This window comes from Astyanax mexicanus, chromosome 13 (assembly GCF_023375975.1).
Source record: "Astyanax mexicanus isolate ESR-SI-001 chromosome 13, AstMex3_surface, whole genome shotgun sequence".
Lineage (NCBI taxonomy): Eukaryota > Metazoa > Chordata > Actinopteri > Characiformes > Acestrorhamphidae > Astyanax > Astyanax mexicanus.
In genome coordinates, this window is record NC_064420.1 from 21,757,015 (window position 1) to 21,776,312 (window position 19,298).

A 19,298-nucleotide genomic window follows, 5' to 3' on the forward strand; every position below is an offset into this window, starting at 1 on the left:
AGTCAGACAGGTAGACAAAGAGTTAGACAGACTAATGCAGTCAGACAGGCGAACAGCCACAATGACAGTAAGTCAGTTACACAGACAGACAGACATACAGACAGAAGGTGTGTGTTTGTACCGTGTGGAGGTGTTCCTGGTTCCTGAGGGTCTGGGGGGAGGGGTATGAGGGAATGGGCGGAGCCACCGACAGAGAGATAGTCACCCTCCGCTCTCTTTCACACACTTCTTGTCTCTGCTGCTGATCTGTTTTACCAACACACACACACACACACAACATGAAGCAGAAGCATTAGCATTAGCATGAGCCAAAAGCGACAAATCTAACCGTGTGTATCACAAGTTAAAGTCAATTCACACCACACAGGCTGATTGATCATATTCACACACTTCTGTAAATCATATCTGCATTCAGAGAGAAACTCTGTAACTCCCTTAAATGTCCACTGGAGGGCAGTGTCTCTCTACAGTCCACTCACCTAGTGCTGATTACTCAGACGCTCTGATGATTAGATGTAATCTAGAAATACTTATTTTGGAATATACACAATTTAACTGCACAGTAGATCAATATCCTGATTAGTACTGATTGCTGATTTGTCTGGCCTCTGTTTAGAGCTTGCTTGCTCTGTTTTACAGAGTGATTAATAATTTTTTACCCAATCTGATTATGTATAGATTAGTATTAATAATTGTATTCCATGTTCTCTCCAATTCGGAAGGCCATTTACCCAGTAATCACTAGTTATGCCATAAAGATAGAAGAATGGAAACTAGCACATGCCTCCAAAACATGTGAGCACCATCTACCCACCCAGAGAGAGCATGGATTATTGAGCTCTCTCGGACTCTGGCTGCTGAGGCAAGCAGCGTGACCATAACAGGATTAAAATCAGTGGTCCTCGGATCATTACTCTGATGACTCTGACTTATTTATAGATGTGTATGCTGTTTTACAGAGTGATTAATATTGGTTTGAAGTGTTTACATAACATGTGTTCTGTTTTACAGAGCAATTATTGATTATTAATCAATCTAAACTCAGTTTAGAGCTTGATGGCTGTGTTTTACACAGTGATTAATTGCTATTGTTTGGTTTGATTTGTGTATACATTTGTATGCTGCATTACAGAGTGACTACTAATTATTGGTCACTCTAAACATGTATAGATTTGTATTAATCATTTTATCCCATTCTATCCCCAATTACCCTAATTGGAAGGCAAATTACCCCATCCATTCATTAGGACTCCCCCTATCACTATCACTCCCTATCAGTAATGACCCATTACTAGACGGATAATAACTAGCACATGCCTTCTACCCACCCAGAGAGAGCAAGGCCAATTTTGCTCTCTCAGACTCTGGCTGCTGATGCCAAGCAAAATGACCGTTACCTGATTCAAATAAATCAACAATCCTCGATTCATTACTCTGGTAATTTATTGGTTGGAAGTTTATACATAATTTGTGTTCTGTTTTACAGAGAAATTTTGGATTATTGGTCAGTCTGACCATTTTACACGAATTATTATATACATATATATTATATACATATTATATACAGATACTGTATAGATGTTTAGCAGTTTTTACTGATTATTAAATGATCTGACCCTCATACAGTGCTTCTATATTCAGTTGTATAGTGATTATTATTGATCATTAATTATCAGGCTAACCTCTGTACAGTGCTTGCAGGCTCTGTTTGGCATTTCGATGCAGCTCCTCCACGCAGGCCGGCCGAGTGGACGGGAGAAACACATTCCTTTGCAGGTGAAACACTGGCTGATAATGAGCAGTCAGCTTACTCTCAACGTCCAAATTCGAAACAGCTAGAGAGAAAGAAAGAAAGAAAGAAAGAGAGAGAGAGATATTTAAGTAATCCAAGCAGATAAAAGGTGTGAGCAGAAGTAACTTCACCAAACATGATTTTATAAGTACCTAATCATACTAAAAATGTTTGGAACTCAGACACAATCAGATCCATGGGTTCGTGGACAAAACTGAGTGTTTCAGGGGGCCTCCGTGTCTATGTTACCTTCTGTCTCTCTGCAATGTCTGTTCTCCACGAATAAAAACAGTCAAAATTTATTCCCTCTTTCTTTCTTCTTCCAAGTTATGAACTGCCCACCTGTCCGGCTTGATACAGACGGAACTCCAGACGGGCTTCCTCGTCACTAGGGCTCTAAAATATGGCTCTAAAATAATATCACGATATTTCAGGGTATTTTTGCGATAACGTTATACTTAGCGATAAAGGAAAACAGAAAAGTAATTAATTAATTTCAGGAATATAGTATAAGAGTATAACAGCATAATCATAATGTGGCAAAATAAATAATATAGCATAAAATAATATAATGCAGCAAAAAATATTGCAGAATATTTAGTGCATGCATATAAACTGCAAACTAAAACAATTACAATACAATAAATACACCTAAAGCTTCACAGTGAATAATAGACTACTTTTAAGACAGAACATCCCTATTATCACGATATGGATTTTTAATATCATGATATTTCTGTGTTACGATATATTGTTTACGATATAATATTGCCCACCCCTACTCGTCACCCACCACTGGCCAGCTACCCACCGCCCAGTTCATGCCCCCTGCCTCGGACTAGTTGCTCACTGCTCCACTATTTATTACAGCAAAGTTTATATGGACTCTAAACTCTAATTTCAGAACTGCTTCCACTTAGTTTTTACATTGTGTGACCAAAGGAGGATGAGTACCCCCCTTACATATTAGCCTTCGTTGTACATGTTATATTACAAGGTATATGTAAGCCTTGGTTCCTCCCAAGGCTTCGTCCTCCTCCAGCTCTGAGGGTTTTTTCCTTTTTCTGTTCTATGTTGTATGCTCAATGTTTTGTCCAATTCTTTGTCCTGCTCCCACATTTCTGTAAAGTTGGTTTGTGATATCAGTTTTAAAATGCGCTATTTAAATAAATGACTTCAAGCTTAAAGTACAGAACAATTCAGTAGAAAATTCCGCCCTACCTCTTTCTCAAAGAGACCACCTAATGGATAAGTGTGAGAGAGACAGGGGAGCTTAATGGGGTCCCACCTTCTAAACAAATGATCCTCTCGCAAATAAAAAAACAAAACAAACACAACCTCCCCCACCCCATCCCCGCATTCTACACCCCCCGCAACATGGTACAGTCCATCACACACACACACACAAACTCACACAAGCTAACTGGAAAGCTGCTGTTTGTTACAGATTATGTGACTAATACACACACACACACACACACACACACACACACAGGCATACACACACACTGTGTGGCTGTGATGCTGCAGGCTAGTAAATATGACCTACAGCCCACTCTCTTTTCACTCACACTCAAGTCTTTATGAGACCCCCGTATTAAAGGCACTCTAATGTAGGTCAGATACTCAATACAGCACGGCTGGCTTGATCTGTGTGTGTGTGTGTGTGTGTGTGTGTGGTATTAAGGAACAATATCTGGCCTAGATACTGAAAGATCTTAAAATAAACAAAATCAGAATCTTGTAAAGAAAATGCAAAACAATGAAAAAAACATTGCAGTTCAGTAAGTAATGGGTATAGTAAACAAAACTTGATAGGGGTGAAGTCCATACTATACTATAATGTATAAAGAATCCATTAAAGATCCAGCATTCAGTCCAAACCTTGACATAACCTAAGGCTAACAGTCCAATTCTTTCTCGATTTATGCTGAATCAAAGCTCCCAGTCTAAATCTTACTCAAGGTGGCCAGTACAAACTTGACTTTACCCATGGCACCCAGTACACACCTGACCCAAGACATCCAATATAATCTTGATCTGACCAAAATTACTCAGTCTGAATCTAGATAGAACGAGTACAAACTTGACCTGATCTAAGAGACACAGTACAAATCTGCCCTGACCCAAGACATCCAGTATGAATATGACCTGACTCAAGAAAAACAGTACAAACCTGGCCAAAAGCACCTGCCCTGAAACTGACCTGACCGAAGGTACCCAGTCTAAACCTGAGAAAAGGCACCCAGTGCACATACTGACTTAATCTAAGGCACCCACTCTAAAACTGACCTGACCCATGGCACAAAGTCTGAACCTGAGCAACGGCACCCAGTACAAACCTTACACAAGCTAAAGAAAGGTAAGGTATCCAATCCTTACCCAAGGTCTTAACCTGAATGAAGGTACCCAGTACAAACCTGTTCCTAGACATCCAGTATGAACTTGACTTGTTCCAAGATACCTAGTCTGAACCTGAGCAAAGACACCCATTATGACCTTGAACTAATCCAAGGCTCCCAGTCTAAATCTGAGCAAAGATTCCCAGTGCAAATACTGGCCTGATTTAGGGCACCCACTGAAATTGACCTGACCCATGGCACAAAGTCTGAACCTGACCCAAGGCACCCAGTGCAAACCTTACCCAAGGTAAGAAAAGGTTAGGGACCAAGCTAACCAGAAACTTGACCTGACCCAAAATACTTGGTCTGAACCTAAACAAAAACACATATTATGACTTTGAACTAACCCAAGGCTCCCAGTCTAAACCTGATCTGAGTCACCCAGTAAATTCTTGACCTGATCCAAGGAACCATGTACAACCTGACCCAAGGTCCCCACTCTGAAATTCACTAGAGGCACAACCTCTGAAACAGACAACACAAAGCACCCAGTCCAAACCTGAAGAGACCAAAAGACCTAGTCCAAAACTGACCAGACTTCAATAAGCCATTCTGAACCTGACCCAATGCACCAACTCTGAAATTGACATGAACCTGAGCAACTGCACCAAGTTAAAATATTACCTAAGGTAAGCTAAGGAAAGTAAGGCAAGTATCCAAGTAATGTCACCCAGTACGAACGTATCCTGACCCAAAACACCTAAAAAATCCTTACTGAGGGCACCCACTACGATATTGACCTGACCCAAGGCACCAATTTTGACCATGATCTAACCTCAGGCACCCAGTCTAAGCCTGAGCAAAGGCAACCAGTACAATCTTGGCTTAATCCAAGGCACCCAGTTCAAACTTAATCCAAGGAAAACACTCTAAAATTGACCTGAACAAAGGTTAAATGTCTAAAAGTGACCAACCCAAGACACCTAGTCCAAAATTGACCAGACCAAAGACACCAAGACACCAGTCTGAACCTGACCCATCTGAAGGTACCTGCTTTAAACCTAAATACATCCAAGACACCTTAGTCCAGGCCTGATCCAATCCATCCCAGATCTTCTCTGAATCTGACCCAACTTAAGGCACCCAGTCTAAACCTGAGCAAAGGCACCCAGGCATCTAGGCTTGATTCAAGGGCCCTAGCACAAATTTAATCCAAGGCACCCAAATTGACCTGACCAAAGGCACCAAGTTTGAAACTGACCGAAACAAGACACCAAGTCCAAACCTGACCAGCCAAAGACACCAAGACACCAGTTTAAACCTGACCCAACTCAATGAACCTACTTTAAACCTAAATACATCCAAGACACTTTAGTCCAGGCCTGATTCAATCCAACCCAGATCCTCTCTGAATCTGACCCAACCTAAGGCACCCAGTCTAAACCTGAGGAAAGGCACCCAGTACAATCTTTGCCTGATCCAAAGCGCCCAATACAAAATTGATTGAACACCAATTCTGAAATTGAGCTGAACAAGGCTTTAAAGTCTTAAACTGACCAACCCAAGACATCTAGTCCAAATTTGACCAGACCAAAGACACCAAGACACCAGTCTTGAACCTGACCCAACTCACACCCTACTGCACATCCAATAAACTTTAGTCCAGGCCTGATCCAATCCAACCCTGATCTTCTCTGAATCTGACCCAACCTAAGGCACTGAGTCTGAACCTGACCTGATGTTCCTCCAAGCAACCAAATAAGTCAAGGCTTGGATATAGAACACAATTCCACAGCCTTGTCCAGACTGAAATGGAGCAGAGTGGCATCTACTCCATTCCTCATTTCATCCAATGCTTTGAGTACCAGCCTGAATCTTTCTTTCACTTATGCCTGAGAGGTTTTCTGCGACCTGCTGCTGAACCCTGTAAGCCTGGCAGACGGAGTGGAACCAGGAGCTAAATCCTGATAGCAATCAAAGCTCCCCTGCACTCCAGGAGATTTATTTCATGATAGAACTGACTGATTCCTTCAGTCAACTGATTTCCTCAGATGTTGATTCTAATTTAAACATAAATGGCCAGAATATGCTAAATTTAATATAACCAACTGCCGCTATTGGACCTCGCAGTTCCAAATGCAAATGTGCAAATACTAAAGTTAAAAAAATTACTTTAGTATTTACACATTTGCTTTGCATGGTCAACAAACTGGAATGCATTTCACAGCTTAAATCATTGTCGGTTTTTAGGGATGAGCAGTAATAGTAGATAATTGCTCAGAATCAAGGAAGTGTTGTCTCTTCATTTCAGGGCTTGATCACGAATTTGACTTTGAATTGATTAACTAATTAGACCACAGTCCGGATGAACTCGCTTGAAGTCCTGCCCAGCTTTTAACAAGTTTAACTCAACATATTTTCCAGAATAAATAAATAAATCAAATATTACATCCCTTGAGAGGTCTCCAGGGGTCTTCAGTCATCTGTTCAGAAAGTGATGGCCATGAACTGAGGATGGCCTGCCCTGGGGGGCTGGGGGTCTCCTCACTGAAGGCCTACTAGGTGTGAGCTCTTTATCAGCATGAGGCCCAAAACCCAGCAGTGCACTCACACTGTATTAACAACTCTCTCTATCTTTCTCTCACTCTTTTTATCTCTTGCTCTCATTTCAGGCATGACTGCTTATGGTACCCAAGTAGCAGTGCAACGATTTACATATTAATGGACTGTACTAATATTCCTGTGTGTACATGTTGCTTGTTTCTATACCCATTATCAATTTTTTAAGCTGAACTGATGATATAGGAGCACTTTGTAGTTCAATAACTACAGAGTGTAGTTCTTCTTCTGTTTCTCGGCATACATAATTATCCTCCTTTCAAAGGTCAGGACTCCACAGGACCACCATAGCAGGGCTGCTGGAGTTCTTAAACACCTCAGAAACAGAAGGACTACAGTTTTGTCATCATAACATTATAACATTTGTCACAAATTCCAAATAAAAATATTGTCATTTAGAGCATTTATTTGCAGAAAATGAGAAATGGCTGAAATAACAAAAACAGATGCAGAACTTTCAGACCTCAAATAATGCAAATAAAACAAGTTCATATTCATACAGTTTTAAGAGTTTAGAAATCAGTATCTGGTGGAGTAACCCTGGTTTTTAATCACAGTTTTCCTGCATCTTGGCATGTTCTCCTCCACCAGTCTTACACACTGCTTTTGGATAACTTTATGCCACTCCTGGTGCAAAAATTCAAGCAGTTCAGTTTGGTTTGATGGCTTGTGACCATCCATATTCCTCTTGATTATATTCCAGACATCTTCAATTTGCCAAAATCAAAGAAACTCATCATTTTTTTTCTCTTATTTTTTTCCAGAGCTGACCACTGACGAAGAATTGCAAGATGGAAAACACAAACAGATTGGCTACAGAGTTTCTACCTGAATACCAACAGCAATGTGGAGCTACATGACAGGGGTTTCTGATAAAGTGGCCTGTGTGTCCGGACTGAAATTATCAGCTCCTTGTGAACTTCCAGGACCCGACTTTGGAGACTCCACAGTAATGATTAAAGCATTATTCAGCTGACGGACAAGAATCAGAACCCAAGTCCACAGCAGAGACGACGGGTAGTCTCCTGACACAGAAACTGAAGATAAGGCTGCTGATAAAAGTATTGTTTTATTGGAAGGAGATGACAGAAGATGGAAAACAGCATCCTCTATCAGTTTCCTCTTCCAGGGTAAACCACTGATTACACAAACACTGTGTGTAATCTCTGAGTGAACCTGAAGGGGGTTCATATCAAGATCTGATCAACCACTCTGTGAACTGTTGCTAAATCTACATATTAAGGATGACGCTAACGAAAGACCACTCCTGTGTTTGGTACCATAGACTGGTGCTTTCAATATATTTGTTGGTACACCAAAAGTGTACGCAAGGGAGTGTCTATAAACTACCCTGCTGACAAAAAAAAACAGAGCATGGCATTGCCAGGTTGCTTAAGCTGGTTTATCTGGTCTACAAACATGATCAACCTGACTAAGCTGGACACCCAGTAAGACCAAGCTTAACCAAGGTGGTTAGCAGGGGTGTACAGTCAAGCTAACCTGGTTAATCAGCATTTCCAAATATGACCAAAATCAAATGCATCAAATGCTAAACTGGTCAACAGCTTGTTAACCAGCTAAGTCGCCCATATAAGGTACCAACTAGCTTAAGCTGGATTTCTTATCAGGAGGTTAATACGATGTAACCGCATGGCCTCCACATGGTTGGGCACATGCTTGTAAACGCAGCTGCCAGCCTGTTGAAAGCTGTGCATCTCAGTCCAGCACAGTTTTGCGCAGGTATTTCCAGTTACAGCCAAAATCATGCTTTTAATCCCAGAAAAAACGCTCTTATTTACCTTTCACAAGACCGTTTAAATGCCTGATTAAAGGGCCGGTTATTGTTGTTTTTTATTGTTGTGCTGATTCAGCTCTCGGTCGTTCCAGATATCTGACGTGAGACAAAGGTGACGTCAATGGTCCTGCATTGTTTAATATCGCAATATATATTGTCGTAAAAAAAAACATCGCAATATAATTTTTTTTCCAATATCGTGCAGCCCTACAATATAACATACCAAATGCAAACTAAATAAAACAGATGAAACAAATGTTCTAATCATCAGTTTAATGTATTTAATGTACTACAACTGACAAAAATAATGATGCTTTGACTGAACGAGATTATGCTGGTTCAGAAACATGTGCAATTTTTTGCAGGAGTTTTTTTCTAGTAACTAACTGCAGGCTAACATGCTAATGCAGTAATTGTGAACTGATGTGCTAAATACAAACTAAGGCATTGTTGGATGACCATGTGTATCAAACTGAGATTTGAACAATACAAAAAATAATATGCTAGGGACTCTACACTCTATGCCATGTCTATACTAGTGTAAAAAGAAACAAATAAAGGATGATTATGGTTAAATCTAAATCATCATTTCTTATTTCTAATACTCTAATCTTGAGTATTGGCAGATGCACATATAGTAGCTTGTCTAGTCCTTATGGTGAAGTACTGCCAATAGAATAGGACCTAAAACCAGGTGTAAGCTAGAGAGGTATAAATCACTTATAGATTTGGTTTGTAAAGCAGTGGAAATGTGGTCTCATCTCAAACGTCTCAACCCAAATACAATTTACCAACCCTACTCTAATGGGATGATTTGATGTTCTCATGTGGTTCCTGATGCTTTGGTATAATTAGCATCAGTTACTTTTAGCATTTAGCCATTCCAAGCTAGATTTGGGATAGAACTGGATCAAATATACACCAACTTAACACACAATGACGCTATAATTACTCAAATATATTGACGTCAACCTTTCTGACACACAAAACCAGAGGGCTGATGATGGAATCCTGTCACACTACAACCCTGCTGAGTTTCCCAGAGCCTGAAATAGTGAGCAAAACCAGTCATCCTCTCTCTCTGTGTCTTTTTCTCTTTCTCTCCGCTCTGTAATTATCAGTCTCTCGTCCAGACACGAATAACAGAGCCAAAAACCACAAACCACACACTCAAGGTCTAACCCACACATTCACACACACCTTCTAATGTGAGAAAACCCACACCTCCAAATGTCATGCACTCATTCCACCAACACCACCACCTCCCCCCACCACACACACACACACACACACATTAAAAACACACACATTTTAAAGTGTCTGTTCTCCACTTGTCCGGGCATTTGTTCCTTTAGTAAACAAACAAACTAGCATTAGCATTAGCACTGCAGCAAAAGCACCAAACTGCCACGAAAACACAAACTGCCACAACAACTGGTGGCAACAAAAGGACACACAAGGCACACAAGGTTTCTAATAAAGTGGCCAGAATGATGATATTCAATGCAAGACGTTATTGTTGTCAACCAATAATGAAATCCAACCAATGAATGTGGTAAAAAAAAAAAAATAAATAACCTCCGATATGACTGGTTTCAGATGATCTAAACTGGAATTTGATGGTCAAGGTGGTTGAAAAGCTGGTCATCCCAGATAATCCCACAGAAAACATATTCTTTACTGGTAAACTAGCATCATTTTAAGTTTGAGATGAATTAGCTTGTCTATGAGCATGGTCAGCTGTTGTCAGCTAGCTGGTTGACCAGTTTGATTATGCTTGTCAAAGCTAGTAAGGAAGAACAACCAAGAAGCAGATCATGCTGGTTGACCAATAAGAGACATTAGCCCCCTTGGGGTGATTTTTTGCCTGTCAAAATGGTTTACGTTAATTTATTTGAGTTATTATAGCTTCACTGTGTGTGTTTATTTGATGTATATTTAATCCAACCTTTGACTAGCATGATCAAGCTGCTGTCATCTTACTGGTTGTCCAGTTTGATCATGCCTGTCAAAGCTTGTGTGGAAAAACTACCAAGAAGAAAATAATGCTGGTTGACCAGCTTGGTCATGCTGGTTGTTCAGCTAACCATCAAACTCAACCCAACCCAACAAAACATACTTTACTGAGCTTACTGTCAATATGTTTGAGGTGACCAGGCCAAGTTCCATCAAGGCAGCTTGAAAAAGCTTGTTGTCAAGCTGGTTAACTGACAGATCTCTGGTCACGTTTGTCTCTCCGATGGACCAGCATGGGGACCATGATGGTTATGTTGGTCAATCAATGATCCTGGTCATGCTAGTCAAAGCTTTGATCATGCTAGTCAAAGCTTGTGTGGAAGAACAACCATTAAGCTGATCATGCTGGTTGACCAGATTGGTCATGCTGGTTGTTTAGCATCTCAACTCAACCCAACCCAACAAAACATAATTTACTGAGCTTACTGTCAAAAGCTTAACTAGGTTAACCAGTTTAACTAGGTTAACAAGCTTGAGGTGACCAGGCAGATTTTCCATCAAGGCAGTTTGACCAAGCTTATTGTCAAGCTGGTTAACTAGCAAACGTCTTTCTGGTCACGCTTGTCATACTGATGGACCAGCTTGGGGACCATGATGGGCATGTTGTCCAATCAATGATCTTGGTCATGCTAGTTTACCAGATTAAACATGCTAATCAGATTAACAACAACTGTTTTAAAACTGGTACATATGATTTGTTTATTCAAAGCTAAGCTAATCAAGCAGGTAAATAAGCAAGAGTTTGAGGTTGGTTTCAGAATTCAGATAGAATTTAGGTAGAACTAAAGGCCTAGAAGCAGGACTTCTTTAAGAAACAGGCAAATATATTTAAACCAATCACATTTTAGTACAAAGTAAACCATCATTACAGTGTGTAGGATCTACCAGCCTTCTTGGAAGAGGCAGAGATTCACACAAGTAGAGTAAAGCTGTACTTTACCTTTACTCCTCCGTGGCACACAGCATCCAAGAGCCATGACTGGGCTTTAGTCCCAACTCCACTCATTCACAAATCTGTCTGTCTGTCTCTCTCTGTCAGCCATGGACCTTCATGGAACCTCAATACAGTCCTTACAGTAGTCTCTCTCTGTCCTGAGTCTGCCTTCAGCTCCACTTCTCTGCAACATCTGCAGGACACCCCCCTTTCTTCCCCCATCCCCCCACTGCCCTGGTCACTCCTTCATTTACCCCGCTCCCCCTGGCCTGGTCAGATGGTCTAGTCCGGTTGCTTGGGCCACTCTAATCCCTTCATGGCCCACTGGCTGAAGGAGTCCGGGAAGAAGGAGAAGCACAATCAGTGCTAATCCACACACACACACACACACACACACACACACACACACATACACACACACACATACACACACATACACACACACACACACACACACACACACACACACTAGAGATACAAACAGCTCTGCAAGACAAATACCATGCTAAGTTTTTAAAAAATGGCCTGTAGGGCAAAAACAAGCTAGATGTCTTTAATAAAGAGGCCAGTGAGTGGAACCACAAGGTAAGTGTTTCTAATAAAGTGGCCAGTGAGTGGAAGCACAAAGTAAGTGTTTCTGATAAAATGGCCAGTGAATGAAAGCACAAGGTGAGGTTTTCCAATAAAGTGGCCAGTGATTGTACCCACAAGGTAAGTGTTTCTATTAAAGTGGCCAGTGATTGTACCCACAAGGTAGGTGTTTCTATTAAAGTGGCCAATACGTGGATCTACAAAGTGAGTATTTCTAATAATGCGGCCAGTGAGTGAAAGTAAATAATAATGTTAAGTGTTTCTAATAATGTGGCCAGTGATTGTACCCACAAGGTAGGTGTTTCTAATAAAGTGGCTACTAAGTGTATTTACAAGGTAAGTGTTTCTAATAAAGTGGCCAGTGAGTGAAAGTAGATATTCATGGTAGGTGTTTCCAATAAAATGGCCAGTGAGTGGACCCACAAGGTAGGTGTTTCTAATAAAGTGGCCAATGTGTAGATGCATAAAGTAGATGTTTTTAATAAGGCAGTGGCCAGTAAAAGAAAGTACAAGTAGGTGTTTCTAATAAAAGTGGCCAGTGACCAGACCCAGGTGCACCAAAAAGATGTATTTAATAAAGTGGCCAGTCAGAGAAAGAACAAAATAAGGGTTTCTATGTAGGTGTTTCCAAGAAAATGGCCAGCAAAGAACCTGATCTATATGCTTCTTCCCTGACACAGCATTCTACAGCAACACACAGCTGCTCTCACTGTCGGAGCCACTCTCTCTTTGATCTGCTGTGAGTGGGCGGAGCTTCCGGATCATTCTCAGCACTGATTGCAGGTTCAGTGAAGGTCAGCTGGTGTGCTTTTACCTGCCTGTAGGAAGCTCACCTGGATTCTCAAGTGTGAGACATGCCTCCAAGCTCTAAGCCCTCAATTTGTTCTGACAAACTCGAGTCCTACAGACCTGAAGCTTCAGACAGCTTAACCCTTTAAACTCACTTTAACAGTTTTGCGAAAGTCTGCACACCCTTTTGTGACTGTAAGCTTCAAAGCAAAGCACTTGGGAATGTTCTTATTGGCTGTGTTCAGACTGCAGGAAGATTGGTAATCTGTGTATCATAAAACTTTAGTCTTTAAATATTGTGCTATAATAATTTCATACACCACAGACACTCCCTTTTATACTGTTCATATCAATATCAGAATTACAAAAAATAGGAAATATTACAATATCCAACCCCAAAAAAATCCAACCCTAGCATCAGTAGAAACTTTAATAGTAGAGTTGCAGAGTTAAAGGCAAAAACTAAACCTTCGTCATTAACCTTTAGCATTCTTATAGGACGCCTGCACCAAGTCACTGTTGTCCTGACTATCATACATTTCAATGCATAAAACCTCTATACAATGTAGATATGCCAAAAATCAGATTTACGGTGGCAGTTTGAACATATCCATAGTCACCCCCTTCCTCATGGACATTAACTGGTCTAACTGTCCACAGTTGGTAAGAGAACAAGAACACTTTTGCACAATACAGCACCCTCTGCTGGAGGCAAAAATAATACACACAGAGGAACAGCCTCAGTATGAGGGAAGAAGACACCAACAAAGTATCTCTCTCTCTCTCTCTGTCTCTCTCTCTCTCTAAGGAGTCACCAGCTTCATTCATAGGTTTGACCTTTAGTCCTCATTACATCTCCCTAGCAGAGGTCAGCTCTGAGGAGGGACGTGTTCAGATCAAAGGTCATGCAGTGGACATGGGGGATTTATCATTAACAATGATGAAGACTCTGCTGGGGACCCCAGACCCCCTGTGTCTGTGATTTGCTCAAGTTAGAATTTGTTGGAGTCAATTATTTCATTTGTCACATTCCTGCTTCTGTTGTAATGTTGGGCGCTATGAGCAAAAAGGTATATAACAGTATTTTTCAAGATTCTGACAATTTCACTGTATTTTTACTATTTACTGCTGTATTTATACTGTATTTTTATTATAATTTATTTGTTTATTTATATTTTACTGTACTGTTAGAAGTACATATAATATAAAACACTAAGTCTTTGAATTAAGCCGATATGTTTACAATAAAGTAAAAAAAAAAAATTCTATTCAATTCGTCATGCATTCTTTATTCCAGCCCCACGTTGGATTTATCTCCCCTCAAACATACAAGTATATATTAGTTTTTTTTTTTTATTAACACCACACTCTTTTGTGTTTTAGTCAGAAGAACTAATATTATCAGGTTGAGTGAACTTACTGCCAGTACAACTTAATAAAATGAGTTCAGAGAACTTTAACCTGAATACTTAAAAATGTTTGTTGAGGCAAAGTAAAAATTGTAGGCTAATTTTAACAAACTTAGTGGCTTCTCCCTTAGTTACTATCTTTGTGTTGTCTGTTGCTCAAAGCTACCTTATCCTAGGCATGCTTTAGTGTAATAAATGTGTTGGTTGCCAGGTCTCAGTGTTGTGGGTTATAAGAGCAAGTCACCTTTATTCTGTGTTTCTAGTTCTCACAGTATGTTGGTTTGGAGATGCAGAGTTCATTTTTATGCTGCCCCAGTATTATGCTGTCAGTATTGACATACAATATATTTATATATATATATATTCAATAAATTTAATTCTTTAAGCCCACAATACTTGACTAATAAACTATTGTTGTGTGAACAAAACTCAGTTAAGTTGAATAAACTTGAAATGTTATATATTTATTAACTTAACTGAGTCAAAGCAAAATGATGACTTGACTGAGTTAAGTTGAGCCAATGAATATTTTCTCCAGTGCATTAATATAAATATAATAGCATTTTACATTTCTTACATTCATTCTTTTATTTACATGTAAATATCCACTATAAAAACCTTGTATCTTAGGAAGAAAATGTGCGGTTTTTCGCAGTTAATCACAGAATATTGTGATTATTCAGATTATTATTATTTTTTTTATTATTTTAAGCTTATAGTGAGCTCAGATATTCTACAGGGTGAGGAGGTGTCGCTTCTGTCCGGCGTAAAACCGTACACTCTGTCAGGAGTGAAAACTCCTCAAACACTTCCTGGGCCCCTTAATCTCTCTGACCCGTGGCTGGAGAAGCGGACCCTCCGTTCAAGCGAGACTGACCCTCTAATCCCAGTCACGTTCTCCTGCTTCACACAAAAAGAGCTTCTTCAGTCACTGACTTTCCCACAGTCTCTCATTCTGCTGCGTATGACCCTTAACCTGTACCTCATCACACCACACCTCAACCTCAGCTCACGTTACCTGTCTCAGGTAGGTGTGTGTGTGTGTGTGAGTATTTCTGTATGGTGAAGTTCAGTCTCATTTAGAATACACCTACTACGACTACTACTACTAAAAAACATAAAAACAGTTATAATAATACTAACCATTAGGGTCATGGTGTAATGCTGTTTAGATTTTTGTTTCTACTATTTTATTAGTAGTTTATTAACATTAACATATCGTTTATACATACTGTATAGATTGTTGCAGATTTGGTAAGCTGCCATTGTTGGGTCCTTGAACAAGACCCTTAACCTGCACTGCTCCCCAGACACCCCAATGGTGGCTGCCCACCACTCCAGGCATGTGTGCTCATTACATCCCTGTGTGTGTGTGTGTGTGTGTCCTTGATAGTGTGTAAATGTGTATGTTTACGGCACAAATGTCAAAACAGCATTACATCATGATAATAATAGTTATATCCGCATTTACATATCTACATAAATTGCATTACTTCTCATTATGGTAATGTTTGTGTAAAACTCTGAGATTTCTAATTCGATCTGAGATGACCAATCAATGAATCCATGTGTGGACCATTGGCCCTACCTTTTTTTTTATAAGTGTTATTCCAACAGGACAATGCTTTTCCTAATACTGTTGCCATCTTAAAAGCTTTTCTTAAAGACACACACATACAGCTCTGTAAAAAAAATTAAGAGACCACTTAAAAATTTGATTTCTCTGATTTTACCAAATTGGAAACCTCTGGAATATAATCAAGAGGAAGATGGATGATCACAAGCCATCAAACCAAGCTGAACTGCTTACATTTTTGCACCAGGAGTGGCATAAAGTTATCCAAAAGCAGTAAGACTGGTGGAGGAAAATATGCCAAGATGCATGAAAACTATGATTAAAAACCAGGGTTATTCCACCAAATATTGAATTCTGAACTTGTGAACTTGTTTTCTTTGCATTATTTGAGGTCTGAAAGCTCTGCATGCTTTTTTGTTATTTCAGCCATTTCTCATTTTCTACTACTTCTTTGTTTATTGACCAACAGTAACTGTTAAAACTACAATTGTTCCTATTTTTTATTTATTAAAAAGTACAGTACATGCTTGTTGTTCTATTAGCTCAGTAAAGAAGCAAAGAGCAGGTTTGTTGAAGACCCTGTTGAGATGATGATCTGCCAAACACAGGGAAAAGGATCATTTCTCACCTCCTCACTGATACCAGAGAATTTCCTGATAAATTCAGCAGTAAAGCTGCCTGGAGCTTTGAACTAAACAACAACAGCATCAACAACCACAAGTTTCACAGGAAAAGGAAAAGCAAGTGTTGTATTCAGATCACAGATCCAATCTGACATCTAGTCTGATAATGTTGAATCTGAGCATGAGGAGGCGTCCACGGAGAGCAGAGCGAGGAAAACTGAAAGCAATTTTCAAGGCAATTCACTCATCCAGTGCTGATCCAAGATTAGACCTGTTTTCTGCACATAAACCAATCCTATTTCTCCTTTCTTCCCTACCCCCTGTTTTTTAGTGTAACCCTTTCCCTTGGAACTGAGAAATCCTCCCCATAAAAATTGGGACAACTCTATAGCATCTCTGAGGTTCAGCAACGTACCTGCTGAATTAACTGGTTAACTTTATGATATCTTATGACTTCAGAAAGGGGGAAGGTGCTGCAGCAATTAATTATTATTATTGGCCATTCCTAAATTCTTCTGTGATGGGGAGCCAAAATTAGCTTTTATTTTATTTTATTTTATTGTTCCATTCCACCTTAAATGCTACAATCTCTGCTCGTTGCACCATTTAAGATGGAATGAGAAATTTAGCTAGCTTTGTAGCTACTGAGATAAACTAATAGCAAATTTGTATACTTGTTATAAAGAAAATGGCCACAAAACACTGAAACTACAGACAAATGCTTTGTAAATATCCATTTCCAAAGCTCAGTTTGTTTCCCTTGCTTCTTACCAACTATAAGCTGTTGACCAAAAAAAATTGCCCTTTCTTTTTTAAACATAAAAAATATATATTATTTTTTTCAGGATATTTTACTGTATATTTTTACAATATACAATTTTTTTAGAATACAATTTTTTTTCTGTTTTAGTTCTTTTTTTTTCATAAAGACCCTGTCAATATATGCAAAATTGGACACTGGATTTGGACCACTTCTGGTTATTGACTGGATCTGAAGAGAGCTTAAATGGCAAAAATAAAGATAAAAAAATGTTGATGCTCTAAAACTTTTGACCATTAATGTATATATTGTCGCTGCCCAAAAAAACCCAAGTATCTCCATTTTTGTCGAGTTTTAGTTTACTACATAATTTAAACAGACAAACTATCCTTTACGCTGTTCCAACATTTTTTTGTTAAATGGACAAACAGAAATACTTCAAAATGACCTGAATTAAGCTCTTTTTACATTGACTTCCATTGAAAGTTTTTTCTCTCTTCTGTGTTTGGAGTTGCTGTTTTGGAGATACTTGTTTTTCCTTGAACAGCGTATATAACAGGGTTCATACATGTTTTAACCAATAAATTTCCATGATTTTTTCATGACTTTTCCATGCTTTCAATACGATTTTTAAAACATCAGAGCAGACATGGACAATAAAGCCAAAAAAATCAACTACAACTATAATTAAAATTGAATATAGTAGAACTAAAATGAATCAGATAAATTGTTGACTCATAATCTTTAATAATAAAATCTGTGTCAGATCCTTAGAGCTTCATTCTGTAGGGCTATTTTTTATTTGAATAGCTCAAAATAGATTTTCTCCATCAATAAACTCAAACACAAGTTCCATGACTTTTCCAAAACTTTCAGGGGATTTTAATTTTTCCAAAATTAATCCAGGCCTGGAAATTACAATTTTCAAATTCCATGACTTTTCCGGGTTTTTCATGACCATACGAAGCCTGATATAATAAAAGCACATATAGTATATAAGAACCCCCCCACACACACACACACACATATAAAGCACTTGCTCAGCCTTGTCGAGGTCAGTGGGACTCCATTCTAATTTAACAGATCTCCAGTGAGAGCGGCTCTGGTTACACATTTTACACACACCGTGCTGTGTTTGAACCTTTACACACACACAGGTGGGGGTACGAAGTGGAGGAGGGGGGATACGGGCTGTTCAGGTATCCACCCTGCTGTTCACTGCTATTAAGCTATTAGTTTCACTAATAAGCCTCACAGGCCTTCAGTCCTCAGCCTTCAGACTGCATTAAAATGCACACACACAGACACACACCTTCACATCCATCCCCCCATTCCACCTTAAATACGGCAGCACATTATTTTACATCAGCTGTGTGGAATAGGTGTGCAAATCTTTTATTTTAATTTCTTACTGGAATTCCACCTTAAATGGTGCAGCTGTAACTGTTGCACCATTTAAGGTACTTTGCTCTTATGCTCAAGTCATTTTTGGAACAGTACTTTCAGTAACTTTCAGTGTCTTCTTTAGTTCACTCTCACTGAAAGATGAGTTCATGCTGCTCTACAATTCTAGGAAGTGAATGGAGGAGAGAGAGTGTGTGTGTGTGTGTGTGTGTGTGTGTGTGTGTGTGTGAGGAGGTGTTCTCAGGTGGAATGTGTTCAGTGAAGCAGAAAAGTTTGGGGTTTATATGTCGCCTCTCTCTGATCTTCAGTGAAACAGCAGGAGCTTTGTTCTTAATGCTGCTCTCTCTCTCTGTCTCTCTCTCTCTCTTTTTCTATATCTCTATCTATCTCTCACTTTCTTCCCTCTCTCATTTAGTTCATGTTGTTGTACACTATAAGCCTGGATAAGTTAAATTTACGTACCTTACGTTTAAGTAAATTGGTTGCTTTTTAAGTAATGTTTGCTAAAACTTTGAATGAATTAGACCAAAAAACCTTTAGTTATCATGTCTGAATTGCAAGTACATTTCAACTATTATTTTTTTGTTATTTTGGTTGCTTTGCATAATAATTCTACTTGGAATGTTATGATCAGGTAATTAAATATAT

The 19,298-nt window shown here is 39.3% G+C and overlaps 1 protein-coding gene across 9 annotated transcripts in view; it reads right to left on the bottom strand.

The window, feature by feature from the left end:
• Window positions 1-19,298, bottom strand: part of nhsa (Nance-Horan syndrome a (congenital cataracts and dental anomalies)) — a 112,461-nt gene that overhangs the window by 20,499 nt on the left and 72,664 nt on the right. For 7 of the 9 annotated variants that reach the window (XM_049486378.1, XM_022677510.2, XM_049486377.1 and 4 more), the window contains exons 2-3: window positions 1,683-1,835; window positions 122-246 (exon numbers count right to left, since the gene is read on the bottom strand). In XM_049486378.1, coding sequence (XP_049342335.1) covers window positions 122-246; window positions 1,683-1,835 — 278 coding nt within the window. Of the gene's footprint in view, window positions 1-121; window positions 247-1,682; window positions 1,836-11,504; window positions 11,716-19,298 lie in introns of those variants that run through there. The other 2 variants (XM_007234055.4, XM_049486379.1) reach the window with 2 other exon arrangements.